The following is a 20469-nucleotide window of genomic DNA, read 5'->3' on the forward strand; positions in this document are numbered from 1 at the left end:
TCCTAAATTACTGTTTCATCTGCTAATATAGATTTAGCCTCTATATTTTACTTTTTCTCCTCTGAATTTCTTCCGTGCTGTCTTGCTGACCCTAAAAATGTCATTGTAAAAGCCACCCATTGCCAGAAGGCATTACAGGTGAAACCGACGCTGAACCTGGAACAGTCTCCTCTCGTACTGAAATGGCTAGATTACATGCTCCTGCTATCCTTTTCAGAGACAGTTTACCCCTCTGCTCATTAACCTGTGTAATACCAATCTCATCACTCTGTCTTTCACTCTTGGCTCCTCTGTGAAAGTAACAAAATTCCTTGGGTCTTTTGTACAGATGATGAATCCCCAGGTCTCTATGGATTCCTGAATGTCATTGTCCACTCTGCCACAGGATTCAAGCAAAGTTCAAGTGAGTTGCAGTCTGTAACACACAGAGGTGTTGATAGGGGTTGGTAATTCAGGTGCTGTGACAGCTGGACGTTGACTGGTTTAGGACTGTAGCATCTGGGATGATGGTGAGGAAGAGAGGTGATTTGGGGAACTGGAAGTAGAATTGGGGCATTGGTGTAAATTTAGGGGAATGCAATCTTTTTAATGCTACTATTAACTCTCAGGAAGACCAGGATCAAGCATGCAGCGTTATTTTTTAGGTTGTCTGTTGGTATTTTTTTTAAAGCAGTGTTTGCTAGTTACCCAACAGTTTTAGATATGAGTCAGCCCTTATCTGGAATTCTTTCAACTGTATTTTGTTTTGCAATGAAAGAATGGAAAGCATTCTCTGACATCCAGAACTTTTGGTGTAAAGAAAGAGGTGTTATAATTCAGGGGAGTGATTTGACAGAAGGATCAAACCAGGTGAAAAAATAGAGTGAAGTGGACACCCATAGACATAAACGTGCTTCTCAGCCATTGATGAGGACAATCCATGAAAAGCTGCAAAGCGTACCCAGCGCTGTGGCTGGGGATCCTGTTCTTATCAAAGCTGCATGTGCAGGCTCAGGAGGAAAGGTACTGGGCATACGTGCTTTCTGCTGGCCGTCCTCCTGCTGAACCGTTGACTTCCCAGATGCTGTCTAATGTCACTTGGAACATAACTTACAAATAGGGGCAATGTCTACAGATCATTACTAGTTCTTCAAAAACACCAGGTACCACCTGATTAACCACTTGACAGAAACAATGAGTTTTTGATGGTTGGCCCCTAGCCTACTCTCTGAGGGATATTATACTGCTGCTGTTCTCAGGGAAATTGGTTCTGATGCGGTGATGGGGTCCAATATCTACCTGGGGAAGCTTAATTTCTCATTGGTGTACACTTTCTGCTCTTTGTGGATTGATTTGGGAAATACTAGGTAATAGCATACACCTGATTCATGGTAGAGATGAAGGGCTTGTCTGTGCTGATGTCATTTATGCAGCTGTGCTGGTACTTCAGCTTCATCAAGGCAAATCTGCTGGTCCAGGTGTTGAGATTTGTGCTGAATAGTGTTACTGATACTAATACAAAGAACATGCAAATGCAGACACACCCTGAAAGTGATTAATGCAGGTTCAGAGTTTCTAGTAATTTTTAAAAAGGTTCTGTCGCTGTCTCCCCTCCTCAGATTTGTACTGCACATTAGAGGTGGATTCTTTTGGGTATTTCGTGAACAAGGCTAAAACTAGAGTTTACAGAGACACCACAGAGCCCAACTGGAATGAGGTAGGTTGGATTTTTCTTAATGTGACTTGTTCTATGTGCCAAACATTAATGCATGTGTGCAGAAAACCCGCAAATGGAGTAATTTGCTGCTTGCTTAGCACTTGTGCTGCATGTGCTGTCTTTCAGAGAACACTTTTATGCCAGGTTCATTTCTGTCAGGGCTTGCAGAAGATTTTCTCTTGGATTGGCTATAGCTAAACAAACATTTCAGTACAAAGGACTCTTGTCCAGCATTTCATCATTTAAACAGATGCATGCTTGATTATATTTTTAAAAGATGTAAGTGAGAATATATTGAAGGAGGAGGTGGTTTTGTTTATTTGTTGTGAGGGGGAAGAATTAGACGTAGACATTTTGCCTGTTTACAGCCAACTCAAACCTGCTGGGGAGCAAAATTAAATACAGGGAAGGTGGGTGAGTTTGTCCCTTTGAATGATGGTTTGCTGAAACTCAGTGGAACCCGACTAGGATGGTTGACTCCTTAGTCTCTGATTTGACCACCTTATATATACAAAATACAATTTCAGTTTATTTCTAGACCAAGTCCGTTAGGGAGGAGGTTTTGGTCAGTCCTTCAGTGCTACCTCCTCATGAGTTTTAAGGAAACTATATTGATCATTAAGAGACTAGCGTCCTGCTGTGATGTATTCATTGCTCTTTCCTTTCCTGGTGCCCTGCAGGAGTTTGAGATTGAGCTGGAAGGTTCACAAACTCTGCGGATTCTGTGCTATGAAAAGTGCTACAACAAAACCAAGCTCACCAAAGAGGATGGAGAGAGTACGGATCGCATAATGGGGAAAGGACAGATCCAAGTAAGACTGTGCTTAACTCATTCCTGCTACCCTTACTGCAAAACGTAACAGGATTTTTGTATCCTGGAGTGCACCAGGGAGGTTTTATTCTGCCTTCTGATTGTCTCAGCATTGGAGCTTTTTCTCCAGATAGTGAGGTGTATGGTGTGATTCAGAGGCGGGAAGTTAGCAGCTTTTTCCCTCTTGCCTTGTCCCCTGTGTCTACTTCAGTACCCTTATGGAATAGATGCTTGTTTGTGAAAATTTACTTTTGATCTCTGATTTGCCCGTTAACTTCAAAACTTCCAGCACAGTGTATAGGAACTGCACTGTCACTGAGCCCTCAGCGCTGTTCAGGATGCTCCATTTGTGACAAAAGAGGAAGAAATGAATCCCCTCTGTAAATCATGTGTAAGAAATGCTATGTTCTTTACGTCCTGGAAGTTGATTGATGTGATAGCAAGGCCTTGGAGGACATGCTTATTGTCCTGATAACTGCCATGTCCAGGGTATAGTGTCCGTGACAGCAGGCTGCATCTGAGAGAGACATCCACTGCTGAGAATCAGCACGGGACACTTTGTCTATGTGACAAATTTGTAATACAATAGGGGAGGTGATGAGATGATTGCAAACGGATGCTGCTCTCGGGGAGCTGCTGCGTGATAAAGCGCTAAAGCTCCATGCAGGAGAAATCAGGCCATCAGTGGGGGATGACAAGGAGAACATATGTTCCTCCTCTTCTTCCAGTTCGTTGCACTGTCTGTCCACAACTTTAGGAGGGTGTTAAAATGCTTGCTCTGCGGACGTATTCTTTGTGTTGGACTGGCTGTTGTGCTGAACAGAGACCCTGCCCAGAGACGTTTTCCTTTTTGGCACGCTGAAAAATAGCACCAGTTCTCCTCCATTTACCTTTGACTCTTCATCACTCCATGGATGACAGCTCTCTCCAACATTTGAGGGATGGTCACACAGGCCAAGGCCATTTGTGGGACTTCAGAAGCAGCTCTGGTTGAGAGCTGCCTGCAGGATCATATCTCACCTTTACTCCAGAAGGGTTCATTGTCTAAATGGGTTTCATTAGGCCTGTTCCTTTCCCTCCCTCCTTGCAGCCTTGAGGCTGCCATGCCCTTTTCAGGGAAAGCTTTTGTCGCTGAAGTCATGGTGGGTGATTGAAAGAAAACTCGTGTACAAATCAATAAATGCTAGTACAGGGTGCCTCCTATGTATGTGTCTCAGGCCAGCCAGAAATCTGTATGTCCCTTCTGCTAACAAAGGCTTATTTCCGTGGAGCTGAGCAACTATAAAAGAGCAAGTTTTCAGCCCTGAAATGCCCTGGAGATTTGTTTGCTTATAACGGAGAACCCTGAAATCACTGACCCTCTAAATTCTTCAAATATTTTGCATAGAATGATTTGAAAATGAATAAAATCTTTTAAATTTTTAACAACTTTTTTTTTTCCACAAGAGTGGGCATTTTTATGCACAGCACTTGTATGTTTAGATCACTTGTACTGTTAAAACATTTCATACTTAATAGGTAAAAATGCTCTTTGGTGACACTTGAATATGAACTCCATATTGATTCTTTTAGAGAAACCTAAACATTGGTAATTAAAAAACAAAAAAAACCACAAAAAACCACAAAAACCCCCAACCAACCAAAAAAAATCAATAAAAGTTGATTAATGTGCAAAAGTTGCATTCTGTTGTATCATAAAAGGCAAATGCAAAAGTTCTCTTGCTTTCAGTAAATCCCCCTTGCAATTTATAAAGAAATTTGGTGAACTCTCAGAACATCCTCTTAATTCTCTGATTTCTCTCCCATCACACAACTTCTTAGCAGTATTGAATAACTGCAAAGAGAAGTCTTAAGAGATTCTGGTAAGATGTTGGGTTGATAAGAATTATTAAAGGCTTCTGTTTTGTTTTAGTTCTGTTTTTAAAGCAAACACCATTTCTCTATTGAGAAATCACCATAATGCAACAACAAAATCAAATTACAACCTGTGGCTGAAGGTTAGCTGTATTAACGCTGTCAGCATCTTTTCCAATCACTGTTTTATAGGAATTTTCTTTCATGATTTTCTGAAGTGCTTTACATTACATTTTGTTTACTTTAGAGTTGCTATTGTATCTAGGGCTTTCTGTTTTGTTGTTGTGTTGTCATTATTGAGCCAAATCTGTCTTGTGTAAAGTTCTGTGAAGTTGGATGAGGTTTTTTTCCTAAGTTCCCTTTAGTTAAAAACTCTGGGAACATCAAGAGTCGTGTCTGCATCCTCCTGCTGATAAAAACAGGGAAATTTCTGTGTTGGCTAAATCACAATGTATTGTTAAGCCACGTATTATTGTAAATCTGTAACTTCCCATTACTGGGATTTCTGACTCACCAAATTCTCTGAGCTGCAGTGATGAGGACAATGCATCAAGGAGACGAGGACTGTTTTGGCTGTGAAATGTTTATTAAATCTCTCCGTTACATAATGGCACTGGAGGAAGGAAGACTGGAAATTGGTCCATGTGGTCAGAAGCTTCCAGGAATGGGCAATTTTAATAGCTCCCATTGCTCATACTTTCTTTTCTTATGGAATATTTTATTTACCTGTTTTTATAGCCACATGCAAAAGCTTCATTGCTTCCCAACCTGCAAGTTTTATCCCTGAAAAATAAAACCACGAGTTTTAATATGGGAGAACCTCATGTAAATGTAGAAGTGAAGTCCTCATCCGACCTTCTGGGAATGGCAGCACTGGATGTTCAGCATTTAATTAGCCAGCACGCGTGGTTGGCGGCTTCTGTTACATCTTGGGCATGAGAAATACAGGGAGAAGGTGCCATTCCTGGGTGGTCTGTGAAACTGAAATTATTGGGGGGCTTAGGGGAGGAAGAAATGGACATTGTCTTACAGGAGAAAACGTGAAGCTTAGCTCAGTTGTAATCATCAGCTCCTCTCATTTTGAACTCTGTTTTATTTTTATTTTCTTTCTCTGGTTACTTTGCAATCCAGATTAGGCACTTGGGAGGCTGGCCCTTTTGCTCTTTGAATTTTGCACTTCACGTGGCAGGCAGGTCCATGTATTTTGAGCGTAGCAGCCTTTTGTTTGGTCCTGAGACTCTGCATCTAAGTGGGCACATGTGTCAGCAAAACTGGCCTCTGCCTTGGGAACAGATTGCATGAGTAAACTGACACTTCATCCTGTGATCCATCTCCTCCAGTTGGTGCCTCCTAGAAATGCTGTTTCCTTTGTTGGGTTGTTTGGTTTTTTTCCCCTGCCTGATCAGCTCAGGCAAACCATTTCCTTCTCCCTCACAGCAGTGCTGGAAAATCAGAGAGGATATGACCTTAGATCAGTCATTCTGTGGTAGCAGCGCAACACCATTCCTCTGTTGCCATGCAAAACAATCACTCTTATCTCCTTAATTATCTGGGATGTCTCATAGCAGTGCACATGGCTATTTCAGACATCTAAGTTGTTTTCCATGTAAAACAGATTGTCACATGCTACACCTCCCAAGTGTCAACTCAGAAAACCTTTTACACACTCCAGTTCATTTAAACAGTTTGCTCATGCAGAAAAGTATCCCAGCACTGAAAACAGGGTGGAAATGAAGGAGGCAATGGGTCATGTCTAAAGGGTGATGGCGGGAAAGATTAACATGTCAGTGGGGAGCTTTGAGAAGAATGGGGTTATGGCTGGACTGGGAGTTTCCAGCAGCAGTGAGACTCTGACAACATGTATGTGACATCAGTTACAATTAAAAATTGATGGAGTGTAAAGTTGCCAGGGAGGTTTAATAAAAGGAGGAAGTAATGTGAATAAATAGCAGAAAACACACTAACCTTAAGGTTGCCTCAGTCCTTGCTCCCAGGCATTTGATTTCCATCGATGCTTTTTCATTTCTCCCTCTTTCTGTATACTTTCTTTTCTCTGCTGGGGAAAAAAAAAATTCATCAAACTCTCGCGGTGGTTTCCTAAGGCAGAGCACAGACACCCTTCTTCTCAGTGCCTGGCTTGCATTTGCCATTGACCAGCATCCTCAGTTTGCCTTTTTCCCAGGTCCTCACCACTCTGTGTCCTGCACACTTAGCCTCTACTGACCTCTGTCTGTGCACTAATTGTCTTCATTCAGTGCCAAACTGGTACGAGGGCCAGAGACTTGCCCTCAGAAATCCCTGTGGTGCTGAGCTGCTTTGTTCTAATGTGTTTTATGCAGGATACAGAGAGGCATCTGCTTGATTCATTAGTGAATTTGGGGCTGTAGCTTGCCACTGCAAATGCCGAAGAATGGGTTGCAAGGGGTCTGGAGGTGCTGGAGGAGTAAAGGCAAACTGGTTTGTTTGTAGTTTTCCTATGCAGTATGCACTTTTAGTGGGGACTGTGCAAACAAGCCTGTGAGATACAGTCTTTGAGTGTTTTAGCAGGTCATGGAAACAACACAATTTTTCACAGTTTCAGGTCCTTTTGTCACTCAGTTTGAAGGAAGTGTTTAGAGGTGCAGTAAAATTCACCGTCAAATTAATGCAGAAGCAGCCATTTCACAGTGCCTCCCCCTGCTTGAGCTGGCAGAGCGAGCGCTGTGTGCTTGCTCGCTTGGAGCGGCTTCCTTTAGGCACACTGTCGATTGCATTCTTCTACTTTGTGTTCCTTCTTCCAGGTCATTGATCTCCAAATCAGGCCAGAAGACAGCATGACCTCATTTGTCACAGGCTCTCTCTGTGCTGGAGCATCACACTCACTAACTCGCTTTGTCCTCAGTCTGCTTTGTAACCCGTCTGCTCCAGCTGCCCTTTCCCTGTGTTGCTCTTGCTGGCCTTAGAAGGTCAGTCATCTGTAGGGTATACGGCTGAAAACTTGCTCAAAGTCTAAATGACGTTCTTGGTTTCCTATTGACTCTTATTTCCTACCGTGACTTTGTCAGACTGCTAGACCTGATCTTCCTGTCTCACTCAGTGTTGCTGAGAGCTTATTCAAGCTTTGCTCTTTTATTAGCTTCCATCATTTCGCTTTGTTATTTAAAAAGCACCTTGGGAGGGATTTTTTTTTTTTTTAATTGTTGCAGTTATTGCCAGTGATTTATGCAGGGTTGGCTCGGGTCAGCGAGACCCACTCCCTGGTGGTTGTTCTCCCTAGCTGTCTCCATTCAGTACAAGCTGTTCTCCAGCAGGAGTCAAACAGCAGGTGGGGAGCGCGGGGGTCCTGCAACGGAGTTCAGAGATAAGGGAACAAGAGGCAGCAGCAAGTACACTCGCAGTCCTTGCTCAGCTCCAGTAGTTACCCAGCATGGAAGAGTCTCTGAGCTCTCAGCTCCGGCATGCTGCTTTTGCTAGTCCTTTGCAGCCGTACGATATTCACTCTTGAGACAGAGCAGGACTTTGTTTGGCTCGTACTTTCTAATAGCTCTTTACTTGCGTTCGTCTTACACAGTGGTACGAGTTCCCTGGTCATCACTGAGACGTAACCAGTAATACCTGTTAGCTTAAATAAACTGTGAATGGACCCTGCTGGACTCTTCCTTTGAATATTTGGCAAATATTCAAAACAGCCTTTCCCCTTCAGTCTTAAGCAGTCTCTCCCTGCTATAAATAGTACACTCTTGGTGGCTCCATTCTAAAAGCATATGGAAAACTGCTTCCAAGCTAGAGGATTGGCTGTGACTGTGTCTATCAGCAGGGCCATTGTGGCAGCTTAACGAGATGACTGTTTAGGCAGCTGGAGATCAAGCTTTCAGGAATAATGAGCATGGTTGCTCTTCATAGGAAACCAGACACTTCAGAAATGGTTTCCTCTCGATTCTGGGAAAGAATGCAGTTGTTGAAAGAAACCAAACTTCCAGCACGGAAATTCAGGGAAGAACAGCCTAGATTCTGGCCAACTTGTAGGGACCTTGGCAAGCCGCACAGGCGGGGGCGGATCTGTTCCGCCAGAGTTATAAGCAAGGCCTCCTGGCAAGCAGTCTGTTATTTGGGTTTGCTGAAGCACCGAAGCTAAGTGCTGCTGCCCAGTGGCCTCCTGGACCTTTGTGCAGTCCCAAAATGTGGGAGCTACTGGTTACTGACTATTCCTTACAAGGGGTCTTCAGGAATTTCTGCCAGAGTTGCACCTACAGGAACCGGTCCAATTCAACAGGAAACCATGTGTGCACTGGCAGCATCCCGCTGTGGGCTCACGTCCGTAACAAAGTGCGCAGGGATAAGGTTGGCCTGACTTGCTTGTCTCTTGCTTCTTGGGGTCTCTGCAGCATGAGCAAGCAGGGAGAAACTTTTCTCTCTGCTGGTTGTCTTTTTTGGGGAGCGGGGAAGGGTGTGGGGGACTTGTCTCTGTAGCTGTCAGCAGCATAGGGCTAGTTTGTTGATGACCTGAACAAGCATGATTGCATCTAAGATCTCCCAGAATGTACTGCAGCTGCCATCGTTTCAGCATTTACCTCTGCCCGTCAGGGAACTCTGCTTTTGCATGGGGCTCTGTGAGAGAGAGGAGCTGTGCTGCAGAAGTAGCTCTAGTTACTGGGTGTCCTTTCGTTTGCTGAGGACAGTAAACTCAAAACACAGTCAACTGCAGTTGCCTCCTCCTGATTTTACTGTGTCTCAGGGTTTAAGAACAAAGTGTTACAAAGCCATCTCAGGAGGCATGAAAATCTGCTTGCTTTGACTGGTTCTGATTGCTGATAGAAGTTCCCATGCAGACAGGTCTTTTCTCTCTTTTGCCAGGCTGGCTTGAGCTGAGTGCTGCTCTTCAAGTGTTGGGACGTGTTTGGACTCTCCCAGGCAGTATTGGAATGGCTGGGTGATGTTTGAGTACTTGTCGGCTGCTCCCTAGCCTCGCAACTGTCCACTCCAAAGAGATCATGCAAAGCTGAAAATGGGAGATCAGGGCTTTGTGTCAGAACTTGTTTCTGTGTAATGAATTCTTGCAATAGCAGGTCTAGGAGTTCTTTCTGCATCTGTGCTCAAACAGAAATGAAAAGGAATAGACAGGTTGAGGGAGGATGAAGTCCCATGATTTCTGGGCTGATTTTCTCCATTTCTCCTCTGCCAGATCCTGACAGAGGTTTGGCTTGTTACTTGTCTCTGTATGAATTACTTCATATTTCTCTTCCTTGATCTCACTGTTATGGTCATTATGTCTTTTGAGTTCAGTGGAACATAGTCCTTCTTGTAAGCTTCATAGGCAAGAGCTCTGAAGTTCACCAGCCTGGCTTTTTAGTTCAGTGCAGTAATTTCACACTCATCCAACCTCACCTGTCTCTAGAAAACTGCAGAGGGAGACAGTTTCCTCTCTTTTAAATCAGAGTTATTTCAGAAATCTCTCCTCCCCTTTTCTGACTCCTAGCCCTGTGGGATGGGACAAATTTGGCTGTTGATGTGCCTGTTGTGCTACAGCAAAGAGTGCAGTCTCTCTTCCTGTGAAAGCTGAGGTTATTGGCTTTCAAACATTGATTTTGCTCGCTGAGGTTGCCGTTGTTGAGCAGACACTGCATGTGTGTTGCTGCATTTTCCATGCGTGTGAGTCCTCATCAGCCCTGCTTAGAGAACCACACAATATCTGAGCGTCTCGTTACCTGATACTGGGGAAACCTTGGAACGTGTGTTTTCCTATGGAAAAGACATAACATGCTGAAAGTGGTGGTGCTCTGCTCACTTACAGAAGCCTTTCAGGCCAGCTAATTTCTCTGAAGTCTGTTCCTAGCTCATGGGTAACTTCTGTGTTTTTCAGCTGGACCCACAGGCATTGCAGGACAAAGATTGGCAACGCACAGTCATCTCCATGAATGGAGTAAGTATGGAAAACAGAAGTTAGCACTGCTTCTCTGCCTCTTCTGTGCTTTATTTCTTTGCTTTTCATTGCAGCATTAAAAAAAAAAGTTTGAAAAGTAACAACAGTTCTCTTTTATTTAGGTGGAAGTGAAGCTGTCGGTGAAGTTCACCAGTCGGGAGTTTAGCCTGAAAAGGATGCCGTCCCGGAAACAGACTGGGGTGTTTGGGGTCAAGATCGCTATTGTCACCAAGTGAGCTGATGGGTCACATTTCTCCCTGTTGTTTTTCAGAAAGCCAACCGGCCAGTGGGTTGTGCCTGTGTTTGCCCCACTGAGGGATTTGTCAGTCCGGCCTGTTCCACTCGGGCAGTAGCGTAGGTGGCTGTGGCTGCAGAAAGATGCTGTATGTTCTCTGGGCTTCATTTTTTGCAGGGGAAAAGCCAGCATGCACACAGGCTTTGAAACCTGGGGTGTTTACTTACACTATATCACTTTTCTGAGTTCCAGAAATACCCGTTGCGCCTTTTCTCTGTAGTTAGCTGAAGAGGTCACAAATTTCCAGAGCCACTGAACAGTGATGTTTCCTTTCCATAATCGGAAATGTTCAAGTTCTTTGGATCCCGTTGTATTATTTTAACCCCTGATCTTTTGTCATGAATCGTTTGCCAGAAGAAACCTGTTTGTTCTGTTATATGGTTTGGGAAGTGTGGTATTTCCTCCCTATGGAATTGCATTAATTGGAAAGCAAGAGTGTTGCTATGTATCCAAGGTCTGTTTGGGAATCCTCTGATCACCTGGGCAAGTTGCAGACTCGGGGGGCACTAGGATACAGCCAGAAGCCCAAGCACTCAGGGCAGCTGCAGGACAGCCAAAGGCAGGCTGAGACACTCAGAAAACCCTCTCCAGTCTTAAAAGGAGTTTTTCAGCTCACTCTTGTTTGCCTGCTCAGACTTTCTCCTGCCCCATTTCTCAGAAGAGGTTTGCACAGCAAAACGATGGGGTGATTGTAGCCAGCCTGGCTGGCTGGGGTGACAAGCATTGAGGGCACGGGCGGGACTGCACTCTCATGTCTGTCTGGCTTTCTTTAGGAGAGAGAGATCGAAGGTGCCTTACATAGTGCGCCAGTGTGTGGAGGAGATTGAGCGACGTGGGATGGAGGAGGTGGGCATCTACCGTGTCTCTGGGGTTGCCACCGATATCCAAGCTCTGAAAGCTGCCTTTGATGTCAGTAAGTAATTGTGCTGATGTTTTCCTTTGCACTGTGAGAACCTGTGTGAGCTCCCTGTCAGGTGGCTATGCTATTTTTAGTCTTATATTCTCAAGGAAACGTTAAGAGGTAGAGATTCTCACACAAGGAGAACCATTTTAACCCTGGCTGCATGTTTTATTAATATTCTTCAGCTACAGATATAACCTAAGACATACAATGGGATGGATCCTTATAGCAAATAACGCACTTGTTATTCTTGCCAGCAGACATGAAATGGGGGTTTGCCTGCCTTGCCAAATATTTGTAAATGGCAGACACCTTCCTCAAGGGAAGTGGCAGCAATCAGAAGCCATAATTTCCTCGCTATTGTGAGGTCTCCAAATTAATAGAAGTCCTTGAAATTGAGAATCTTCTGTGAAAGGAAGCCAGCAAAAAAAAAATTTTTTTAATGTTGACTAGGAAGGGTGTTCACGAAACTGAAGTTGGGTGGTCAGAGCTCCCGAGTTCTCTTCTTAACTCTCTATAGATAGTAAAATCAGATAATTTTGACCAACCTTTGTAAAGCTTTCTTTGATCTTGAGCAGAACAGGGCTCCTGACTGGTGCTGCATTTAAAAGAATGGCACGTATGTCCCAAAAGGCATCCAAGATGAGACAGATGAAACACCTCCAAATTGCTGAGGTACAAAAAGTGAAAATCTGCCCTACTTCCAGCCGCCACATGATGGTCCAAGCCACACTCGAGCTCTCTTTTTGATGCCAGCAGTCATGAGGCCTGTGCCAGGTGCCCAAATTCACCCTCCCTGCACTTTTTCTTCACTTATTTTATGCCATTTCTTCCTTGTATTTTCTTTTCAACTCCCTAAGATACCAAACGTGTTGATATATGAATCTTCACTAGTGCAAGTAAGGGTGTCTCACATTTTGAAAACAAACTTTTTCGTTTCTATTACATGCTGTTTTACACTAAGCTTCATGAAACCAGCTGCTGGCTCTGCTGGGTGGCCTGTTTGTTTTAGGGAAAGACAGTGGTTTTGTTGTCCGTAATAGTAATAAAACTGAAATGTGAGCTATGAATTGCCTGTGTACTTTAGCTATGCTCAGTGGGGAGTCAGACAGCCTCAGAGTCCCTTATTCTAAGCTGTTAGAGGCAGGGGATTGGCATAACAATTGTTATCACTAACAGAAGTTGAAATGCGTATAAATACAGTCAAGCAGGGCTTGTTCCAGATCAGGCTGAGGTCGCTGGCGCAGCGTAACTAACCCTGGGTAGCGTGAGGTTCCCTCTACTTGATTTAAAGCTATAAACTGTTTGCAGTCATTTGTGCAGCACTTTTCAGTTGTCAGAAAACAGCTCATTTAATCCGGAGAAACGTAAACAGGACAACTCTCAGCTATGTGGGCAAAGACAAAGGATAAAAAAAGAGATTCAAAGGAAGGAAAAAAAATGAGTGCAAGCCCAGCAGCTTCTTTACCCTGCTTCCCCTCTTCCCTCTTTCAGATAACAAAGACGTGTCAGTGATGATGAGCGAGATGGATGTCAATGCCATTGCGGGCACCCTCAAACTCTACTTCCGGGAGCTGCCTGAACCCCTCTTTACAGATGAGCTGTACCCCAACTTTGCTGAGGGCATTGGTAGGTGGTAGCAGAAATAACTCTTGGCAACCGGGTCTGTGTTAAAGGCGCTGTTCTGCAGGAAGCTGCTCCTAAAGCAATACAAACCCCATACTTACAGTGTTGGACAGAAGCCTGGAACAAGCTGTTAGAGAAGTGAAATGGAGCTCAGAAATGAGCGTTGGAATGACATATTCTTCCGATGAGCCTGAATATGGGCAATTGCCGTGCCTTTTTGTAAGTCGAAAGCGCCCAGGTTCTGAAGGATAGGTTAATAATAGAATGACAGCCTACTTGTTGAGGTTGGGCTTGCTGTTTGCCCTGGTCAGGCTTCCAGGGGAGCCCTCTCTGGGGAGGAGGGAGCCAGGATATACCTTGGCTTATCTTGACGGAGGGGAAAAGCATCATAATGGTTGAAAGTCTGAAAGCACTTGAACTGCGTGAGAGAAAAGGATTCTCTACAGATGCATGAAAGAAAGGAAAGAGGTAGTGATGTGCAACTCTGACCTTCCAACCTATGATGTAATTACAGTCCATTTGGAACCATCCGTATTTGTTGGTTTGGAAAATTCGGCAGTCAGTCAAATTCATGTTCACTGCCTGTGGTGATGTTTTGTTATTTTTTATCTTGTAGCACTTTCGGACCCTGTTGCAAAGGAAAGCTGTATGTTGAATCTATTGTTATCGCTTCCAGAACCCAACCTTGTGACATTCCTTTTCCTTTTGGACCATTTAAAAAGGTAATATGGGGATCCTCTAGACACGTATTTAATGTGTAAAGCATCATTTTTTTGAAAAGAGGAGCCTTTTCCTTGAATTTGTGCTGAATCACACAAATGAAGAAGCATTTGCTGATTTGCTGTGAATGCTCATCACATATCTATTGGCTTATACGCACTTAGTGAGGTACTAAATCCTGAATTTCATTCCCATTCATACTCAACGGATTAGAACTGAAGGAAAGGGGTAGCAAAAGTCTCGGGGCTTATCTAGTGCAAATGCAAATTCCTGCTGCGATATCGCTGCAAAACTGCACCTGCATCTGGATACAAAGAGCGAGGAAGGTTTTAGTATAAATTGTGAAGCTTTGGCCATGTTTAAGACTTGTGAGCCCTGTCTCAAAAGGTGGCTGCAGTCTAACATGATATATTTTTTTAAAATTCCAGCTTTGCACTTCTGCTAACTGGAGTTGTCAGTTCCTTGCCCAGACTAGTCTTTCTGATCTTGTCTATGTCTTTGTAAATATGGTTGTAACTGCGAAAAAGTATTTCCATGTGTTTGATATTAATGCAATAAGCTTGCTTAATACATGCACAATGTGTTAATTTACATATGTGTTTTGTACACACCAGAGACTGTCACTGGAGAGATGAAAGATAACCTTGTGGCTGAGGTTCTGGATTAAAATCCAGGAAATCTGGGTTTTACTTGTGTTTCTGCTGCAGACTTTTCTGCCCTTGGCTAAATTATTTAACCCATGTGTCTCATTTTGTCATTTATGAAACTGGGATCAAAACTTTGCTTTATTGCTGTCCCGCGTCTGCCTGTCCCGACAGTACCCAGCAGTCCCTTTCCCAAGTCTGGGCCGTGTCTGTAGAGAGCCTGGAGACTGGGGTTGTGTCAGATCAAGGTATTGCTTACTTTAAAAGTTCATTTAGGCACATACGGAGAGAGTGGTTGATTGAATGTATCTAAAACTTTTTACAAAAGGAATAAATATGGTTTCTTTCTCAAGGACACTTCCAAACTCAGATGTTTATAAAGATCTGCCTTGTTCATTGTCTCTTCTCCCAGGGTTGCTGAGCGGGAAAGCGTGAACAAGATGTCCCTGCATAATCTTGCAACTGTATTTGGACCAACGCTGCTCAGACCTTCAGAGAAGGACAGTAAAATTCCGGCTAACCCAACCCAGCCCATCACAATGACGGATAGTTGGTCACTAGAAGTCATGTCCCAGGTAAAACCCCAAATGTGCTATTGAATCTTGTAAAAGCGGCATGTGGGAAACTGCAGTCCTCTGGCAAGGCCTGGCTCAGCCACCCTGCTGTGCTTTCACGACAGGTTTTTTTGAGAAACATAAACAACTTTCACCCTCACACAGACACTTTAGACTGTTTGTAGAACAGTTTCTTCAGGCGGTTCAGTTTGCATCTGTACTAATGCATGAAAGTTTCATGAAAAACTGCCAGTATGCAGGCAATCCCGTTTGTCTCGTGTTTGTGCAGAGTAAGGTTTTTGAGGGCTGTCTCACAGCACCGTATTGCCAGCCTGGGATTAAAGGGCCGCCGGTGTTTTTCCACAATGCTCCTCAACACTTAAACAACCTTCGCAGACGCACAACAAAATTCTTTGCAAATTACAGATCAGATTTTTTTCAGTGCAGCGGAACACCAGCACCAGTTTTATACCCTGGAAGCTGAAAAGAGTGTCTCCGAAGCACTGCAAGTTTTAATATCCCTGCTGTTATTCACTGTATTAAAACAAATACATAATTGTGAGATGTCCCTGTGGAGAGAGCTGTAGGTATGCCTGCCAGCGCTCAAATAGCCAGATGAGAGTGAGTTAACGGAGCTTTATCATCACCTCTTTCTTTCTCTTTGCAGGTTCAAGTTCTTCTGTACTTCCTGCAGCTAGAGACTATCCCTACCCCAGACAGCAAGAGGCAAAGCATTCTCTTTTCCACAGAGGTGTAGGTGCCTGCGATACCAACAGGATGCAAGAAACTGCTCTTGGCATAAATCTGCCACGCCTGAGAAAAAGATGACTGGCGTTTCTTCAGACATTACTGGCCTGTTCCTGTCCTGGGGAATTATGGCCCTCAGTGCTTCTGCTGTTTGTTGACCAGGCTGAAGAGAAAGAAGAATCTCTACTTTTAATTGGTAGGAGCAGAACTGAACTGGAGACGGAGCTGTGCAGAATCTCCACTAGAAGGAGCAATAGACACTTGAACAAATGCACCACAGAGTGCGGCTATTATTCTTGTTGGGAATGTGACAGAAGGTATTCCTCGTTTTATGGATTTAATTTATCATAAAGAATCTTCAAGATTTCTACTGGACCACTTGATAGGATACCCCTTTTTGGGTGAGGGGGAGTCAAAGGATACATCACAACTGTGTCTTTAATAACTGCTGTTTTTAAAGTACTGTTCTAGGCCACAAAATAGCATTGCTTTGCAAGAGAGGAGAAGGGAAGGGTCTGGGATCTGTGATTCCCTCCTCAGAAATTCAAGTCTTGATTTGAACAGAGTTCTGAAGAAACGAAACAGTTTTGTGTACAACTAGAACGGTTGGTTTGTCTGGGGGATGTTTTGGGTTGGTGTCTCTTTTTTGGTCTCACCCACCCCTTCCCTGGCAAATGTTTCTGCAGCCCTGGGGAAGGAGACGCCCTGCTCTTGCCTGTGCTGCGCTTCCGGTAGGTTTATTTGGGTTAAGGGAGCCAGACCCAATGATGTTACACTAGAAATACATACAGTAAATTAAAGAGAGGCAGGGAGGATTAGAGACAGGGATTCTGTTTGTGATTCTGTTGTTTGTTTGCATATAAAAGCAGGGGTGATGTTATCCAGGCAGGATTGCTAAATTCCTTAGACCCCGTCAGACTTAATGAAAATTAATTGGGAAGACTGTTAATTCCCAACGCTCCAAAGAAAAGATGTTATCCCTGCAAAAATATTTGAAGCATTTGTGGACACACAAAAAAATAATCAATGGCTATCAGTTTGGCTGGCTGCTTACTCCAAACTTTTATCAGAACATCTTTTTTTTTTGATACTTGAATTTTTGGAGGCTTTGTACGTTGCTTTACAAGAGTCTTTTTCTGATCGATACAAATACTTTGATAATGTGTCAGAATGTACTTTACGGACAATCTAGCAAGTAGCACGCGTTGTGTGTTCTCCAGAAATTCCAACCCTCTTTTAAATAAGAGCAGTGAAGAAATTTCTGTGGAACTACATACGGCAGTACAAAAGGCCCAGCCAAATACCGACTTTGTGTTTCCCTGCCTACATCAGCTCAAGCCACAGGGGGAACTTGGGCATATTCTGTGGTTCTGTAAAGGGCAGCAGTGTTTGTCTGGGGAACTGAAAGCGGAATCTAGTCGCTGGTACCCCGAGCGAAGCATTCTGGCTGCGAAGCAGTTGTGCCAAACATCTTGGGGGGCGGGAGTGATTCCGCTGTCATAAAGTACCCCGGCCCCCTTCACTTCCTACCCAGTTATGCAGCATCCATTTAGTGGCATCCGTCCATCATCATCCCGGTGAGAAGTCCAGCTTGAAGACAAGGAAGGAATCGGCACGGGGAGGGGAGGAAGGGACAGACTGTGAAAGCTTGGTAGGGTTAGGTTGTCAACACCATTTGAGGGGAAATACAACAAAGAAAGCGACCCCTGTTATGCTGAATTGCACATTTTCTGATGGGTGATCTGCAACCTCTCAATGAAAAAATAAAAATAACAAAGGAGTCTTTCAAACAAAATGGAAAGAAAAAATTAAGGGGAAATTACTTTGTAGTCACTGTAATTCTGACTGCTGCGTAATAGAAATTATTGTACTGTGAAGTTGCAAATTCAAAAAGGAACCAATATAAATTTCAATTTTGTGAGTATATCAATATTTTGCATGCTTTGTAAGGATTCTTATAGGAATTTAATATTGCTTAGTATCCCTCCCTCCTTAGGTCTGGGAGCAAACCTCTTTGTAATGTAATGTACAACTAGAAATTCCTTCTTTCTTGTATGTATTTCCACTACATTCCAACTTCTGAACCCGTAAAACAGAAAAAGTGTTTATAGTAGGAGGTGCTTTTTTGGGGGAGGGAGGGAATGAAGGCAAGGAAACTTGAAGGCTTATGATTTTCATTTTTTTATTTTATTGTATTTTTTTGCCTTTTTGAAGGCAAAAATGAGTCACAATCCTGAAAAGCATTGACTTAAGACAAGTCATGTAGACCAGTAAACCACGCCCTACGGTTTTGTTTTGATGTATTTGTTCTCATTTTCACATAGCGGTTCTACAGCAATCCTTTCACTGCGAGCTGCACGCCTGCCTGTTCCAAGCCGTTGTTTGGTGTGTCGGAGGCAGCGGCGCTGCCCACGGCTTCGTTTAAAAGGAAAAAACCCAATCAAACTACGCCAGGTGGTTGGGTGACGGCCTTGGCCTTTGGGTGTTTGGAATCTGTGGCTGCTCTTTGCAGTGTTGAAACTGGAAAGCAATACCATAATGACTGTGCCAATTTACTTTTGCCCAAGTTTTTTTTATTTTTATTTATACAGGAAGCTAATTTTAATATTAAATTACTGATCTATAGTATGTAACCATGAGAAATTGCTTTTGCTTTGGTTACTGTTACAGGTTGTTGCTTTTAGTTTTTCATTACAATGCTCGGTTCTAATGTAACACTATCTAACATGCAGGCATGTGGATCAGGGAAAAAAAGTTAATTTAACTTAACCCGTTAATTATTTCTGTTAAGTATGAATATGTTTTCCCCAAAGCTGGTAATTTTGGGCTGGAAAAGATAGCACATCTTATTGCTGATGATGAAATAATGGACTGATTTGAAATACGAGAATTGATTTCTTGAATTTCCTGTAATTTTGCAATTAAGTTTTTTCAAATAGTCCTATGTTTTCAGAAATTAAGTATTTCTAAAAGGCTTTTATGTTGTTTTCCCAGGGATGTTGGTTGGGTTTGTTTTGGTGTTGTTTTTTTTTTTTCACTTTGTTATTTTTTTTAATAAGCCTTATCATAGTTAAACAAAAAGGGATTTGCAAAACTTGGCTTTAGAGAAGGCCTTCTGATTTCGACTCTCATATATTCCCTTGCGAGTTGTGTCAGAAAACCAAACTCTTCAATTTTCTGTATTAAAAGGTACAATATCAACAAAATAAGAGCAAACTAGCAAAAAATTACCCTTTACATGTGCACTGGGAGTTTATGCTCTTTCAGTTTCATGTGTATTGGAGAGACCTTTCTAAAAATGTAGCTTTCAGTAACAGGAATCTGAAACGTTGAAACTTTCAGCTGAAGAAATTCAGATGATTAGGACAGTCTGTGCGTCTACAGTTTAACTAGAGGAATAAGCATCAGTTTCCTGGCAATTAGAAACTGTTTACAATTCTCATGGATTTTATTTTTTTTTTTAACACTGAATAGGCTTTTGAGTAAAACTTTAAAAAGCTAAGTAAAGCAAACTGTGGGAAAAGTTTTCAAGGATGGACAACAGTTACTAGATGAGTTTCCGCTTTGTGTTTGTGTGTGCTTTGTATGGGAGGGGAGCGTCTGAAACCAAATTGAAACACATCCATTAAAATGCTGCTGGTGTTCTTTATTCTTGCACACTTTTAACCAGTTGAGGTAGTAGCTAAGCTATTTCGGGCTGTATTTTAATGCTGCTATTTTTCAGTGTATCGGCTAAGGGCAGAGTGCCGCAGTGTGGGGACTGTCTTTGCTGATGCCCACCGCCCGCCTGACCTTCAGCTCCGATACCAGGCAGTCAGCGTGCACCCACGAGGCAAAACTGCAACTTTCTTTGTTGGCCACAAGGTGGTGGAACCACAGAGTATGTTTATGGGAGATGCAGTATTTTTACAGTTTATTCATTTTACCTGTTTAAAAATCTGTTTTATGGTTATGTTAGTTTTCTATGAGTTTATTTAAACTGTTCTTTAAAGCATACATGGATCTCCAAATTTGTTTGTCACCCTGTAACACTGGAAGGCATCACAATGTGTTCATTTATCTTAACGTGCCATTCTTTTGAGAATGTATAAAATGTAAATTGACTGACATGGTTTTTAAAAATGCTTAAAATCCGATGGCAAAACCGCAACCCTCTCTGATTCCTCGCTGGTTAATCCTTTTGTTTCAGTGCTTGGTCATCTACTGGGATAACATGAGGTGTGGCATTCTTATTATGGAAATTTTTGTAAGAAATGGAAAACGTTTTAAGAAAACCCCCTATGCTTTCTCTTTTTACTTTAATTCACAAAGAAGGGGGACTTGTAATTACAGAAGACCAAGACATTCATGCTAGACTGAAGGGATTTGCTTCTGTTCCTTGAAGAAGAAAAATCTGAAAGGGCAATTCCTAAGTAAATACGATCAAATTAATCAAATTCTTGGTGTAGTTAGCAAGTCACTTGTTTATGCCCTCTTAAATTTGTAGTCCAGGTATGTTTTTATTTTTAAACTTTTCTCACATTGTCATAGTACTGTTATCAGAAAAATAAACCCAATACCATTCACTTCCTGGAACACAGGGTCCCTGCACCTGAGATACGGGAGCCGTACATTAGTATTAGCAGCTCTCCATTCTCAACTGGAATGAAACAAACGTTCATCTCTGTTCTATGAATTTTCTCATTTAATAGAATTAAATACATGGATTGCCCTTAAAATCAA

At 42.8% G+C, this 20469-nt stretch overlaps 1 protein-coding gene across 1 annotated transcript in view; it reads left to right on the forward strand.

Moving 5' to 3' along the window:
- Positions 1 to 18819, forward strand: part of BCR (BCR activator of RhoGEF and GTPase) — a 102905-nt gene extending 84086 nt beyond the window's left edge. Inside the window, exons 14-23 of the mRNA XM_074606576.1 lie at positions 329 to 403; positions 1599 to 1696; positions 2377 to 2508; positions 10201 to 10260; positions 10383 to 10492; positions 11329 to 11468; positions 12951 to 13085; positions 13699 to 13804; positions 14859 to 15021; positions 15668 to 18819. Coding sequence (XP_074462677.1) covers positions 329 to 403; positions 1599 to 1696; positions 2377 to 2508; positions 10201 to 10260; positions 10383 to 10492; positions 11329 to 11468; positions 12951 to 13085; positions 13699 to 13804; positions 14859 to 15021; positions 15668 to 15757 — 1109 coding nt within the window. The 3' untranslated portion in view covers positions 15758 to 18819. The remainder of the gene's footprint in view (positions 1 to 328; positions 404 to 1598; positions 1697 to 2376; positions 2509 to 10200; positions 10261 to 10382; positions 10493 to 11328; positions 11469 to 12950; positions 13086 to 13698; positions 13805 to 14858; positions 15022 to 15667) is intronic.
- The last annotated feature ends 1650 nt before the right edge of the window (positions 18820 to 20469 follow it).

Source organism: Larus michahellis, chromosome 13 (assembly GCF_964199755.1).
Source record: "Larus michahellis chromosome 13, bLarMic1.1, whole genome shotgun sequence".
In the NCBI taxonomy this organism is placed as follows: Eukaryota; Metazoa; Chordata; class Aves; order Charadriiformes; family Laridae; genus Larus; species Larus michahellis.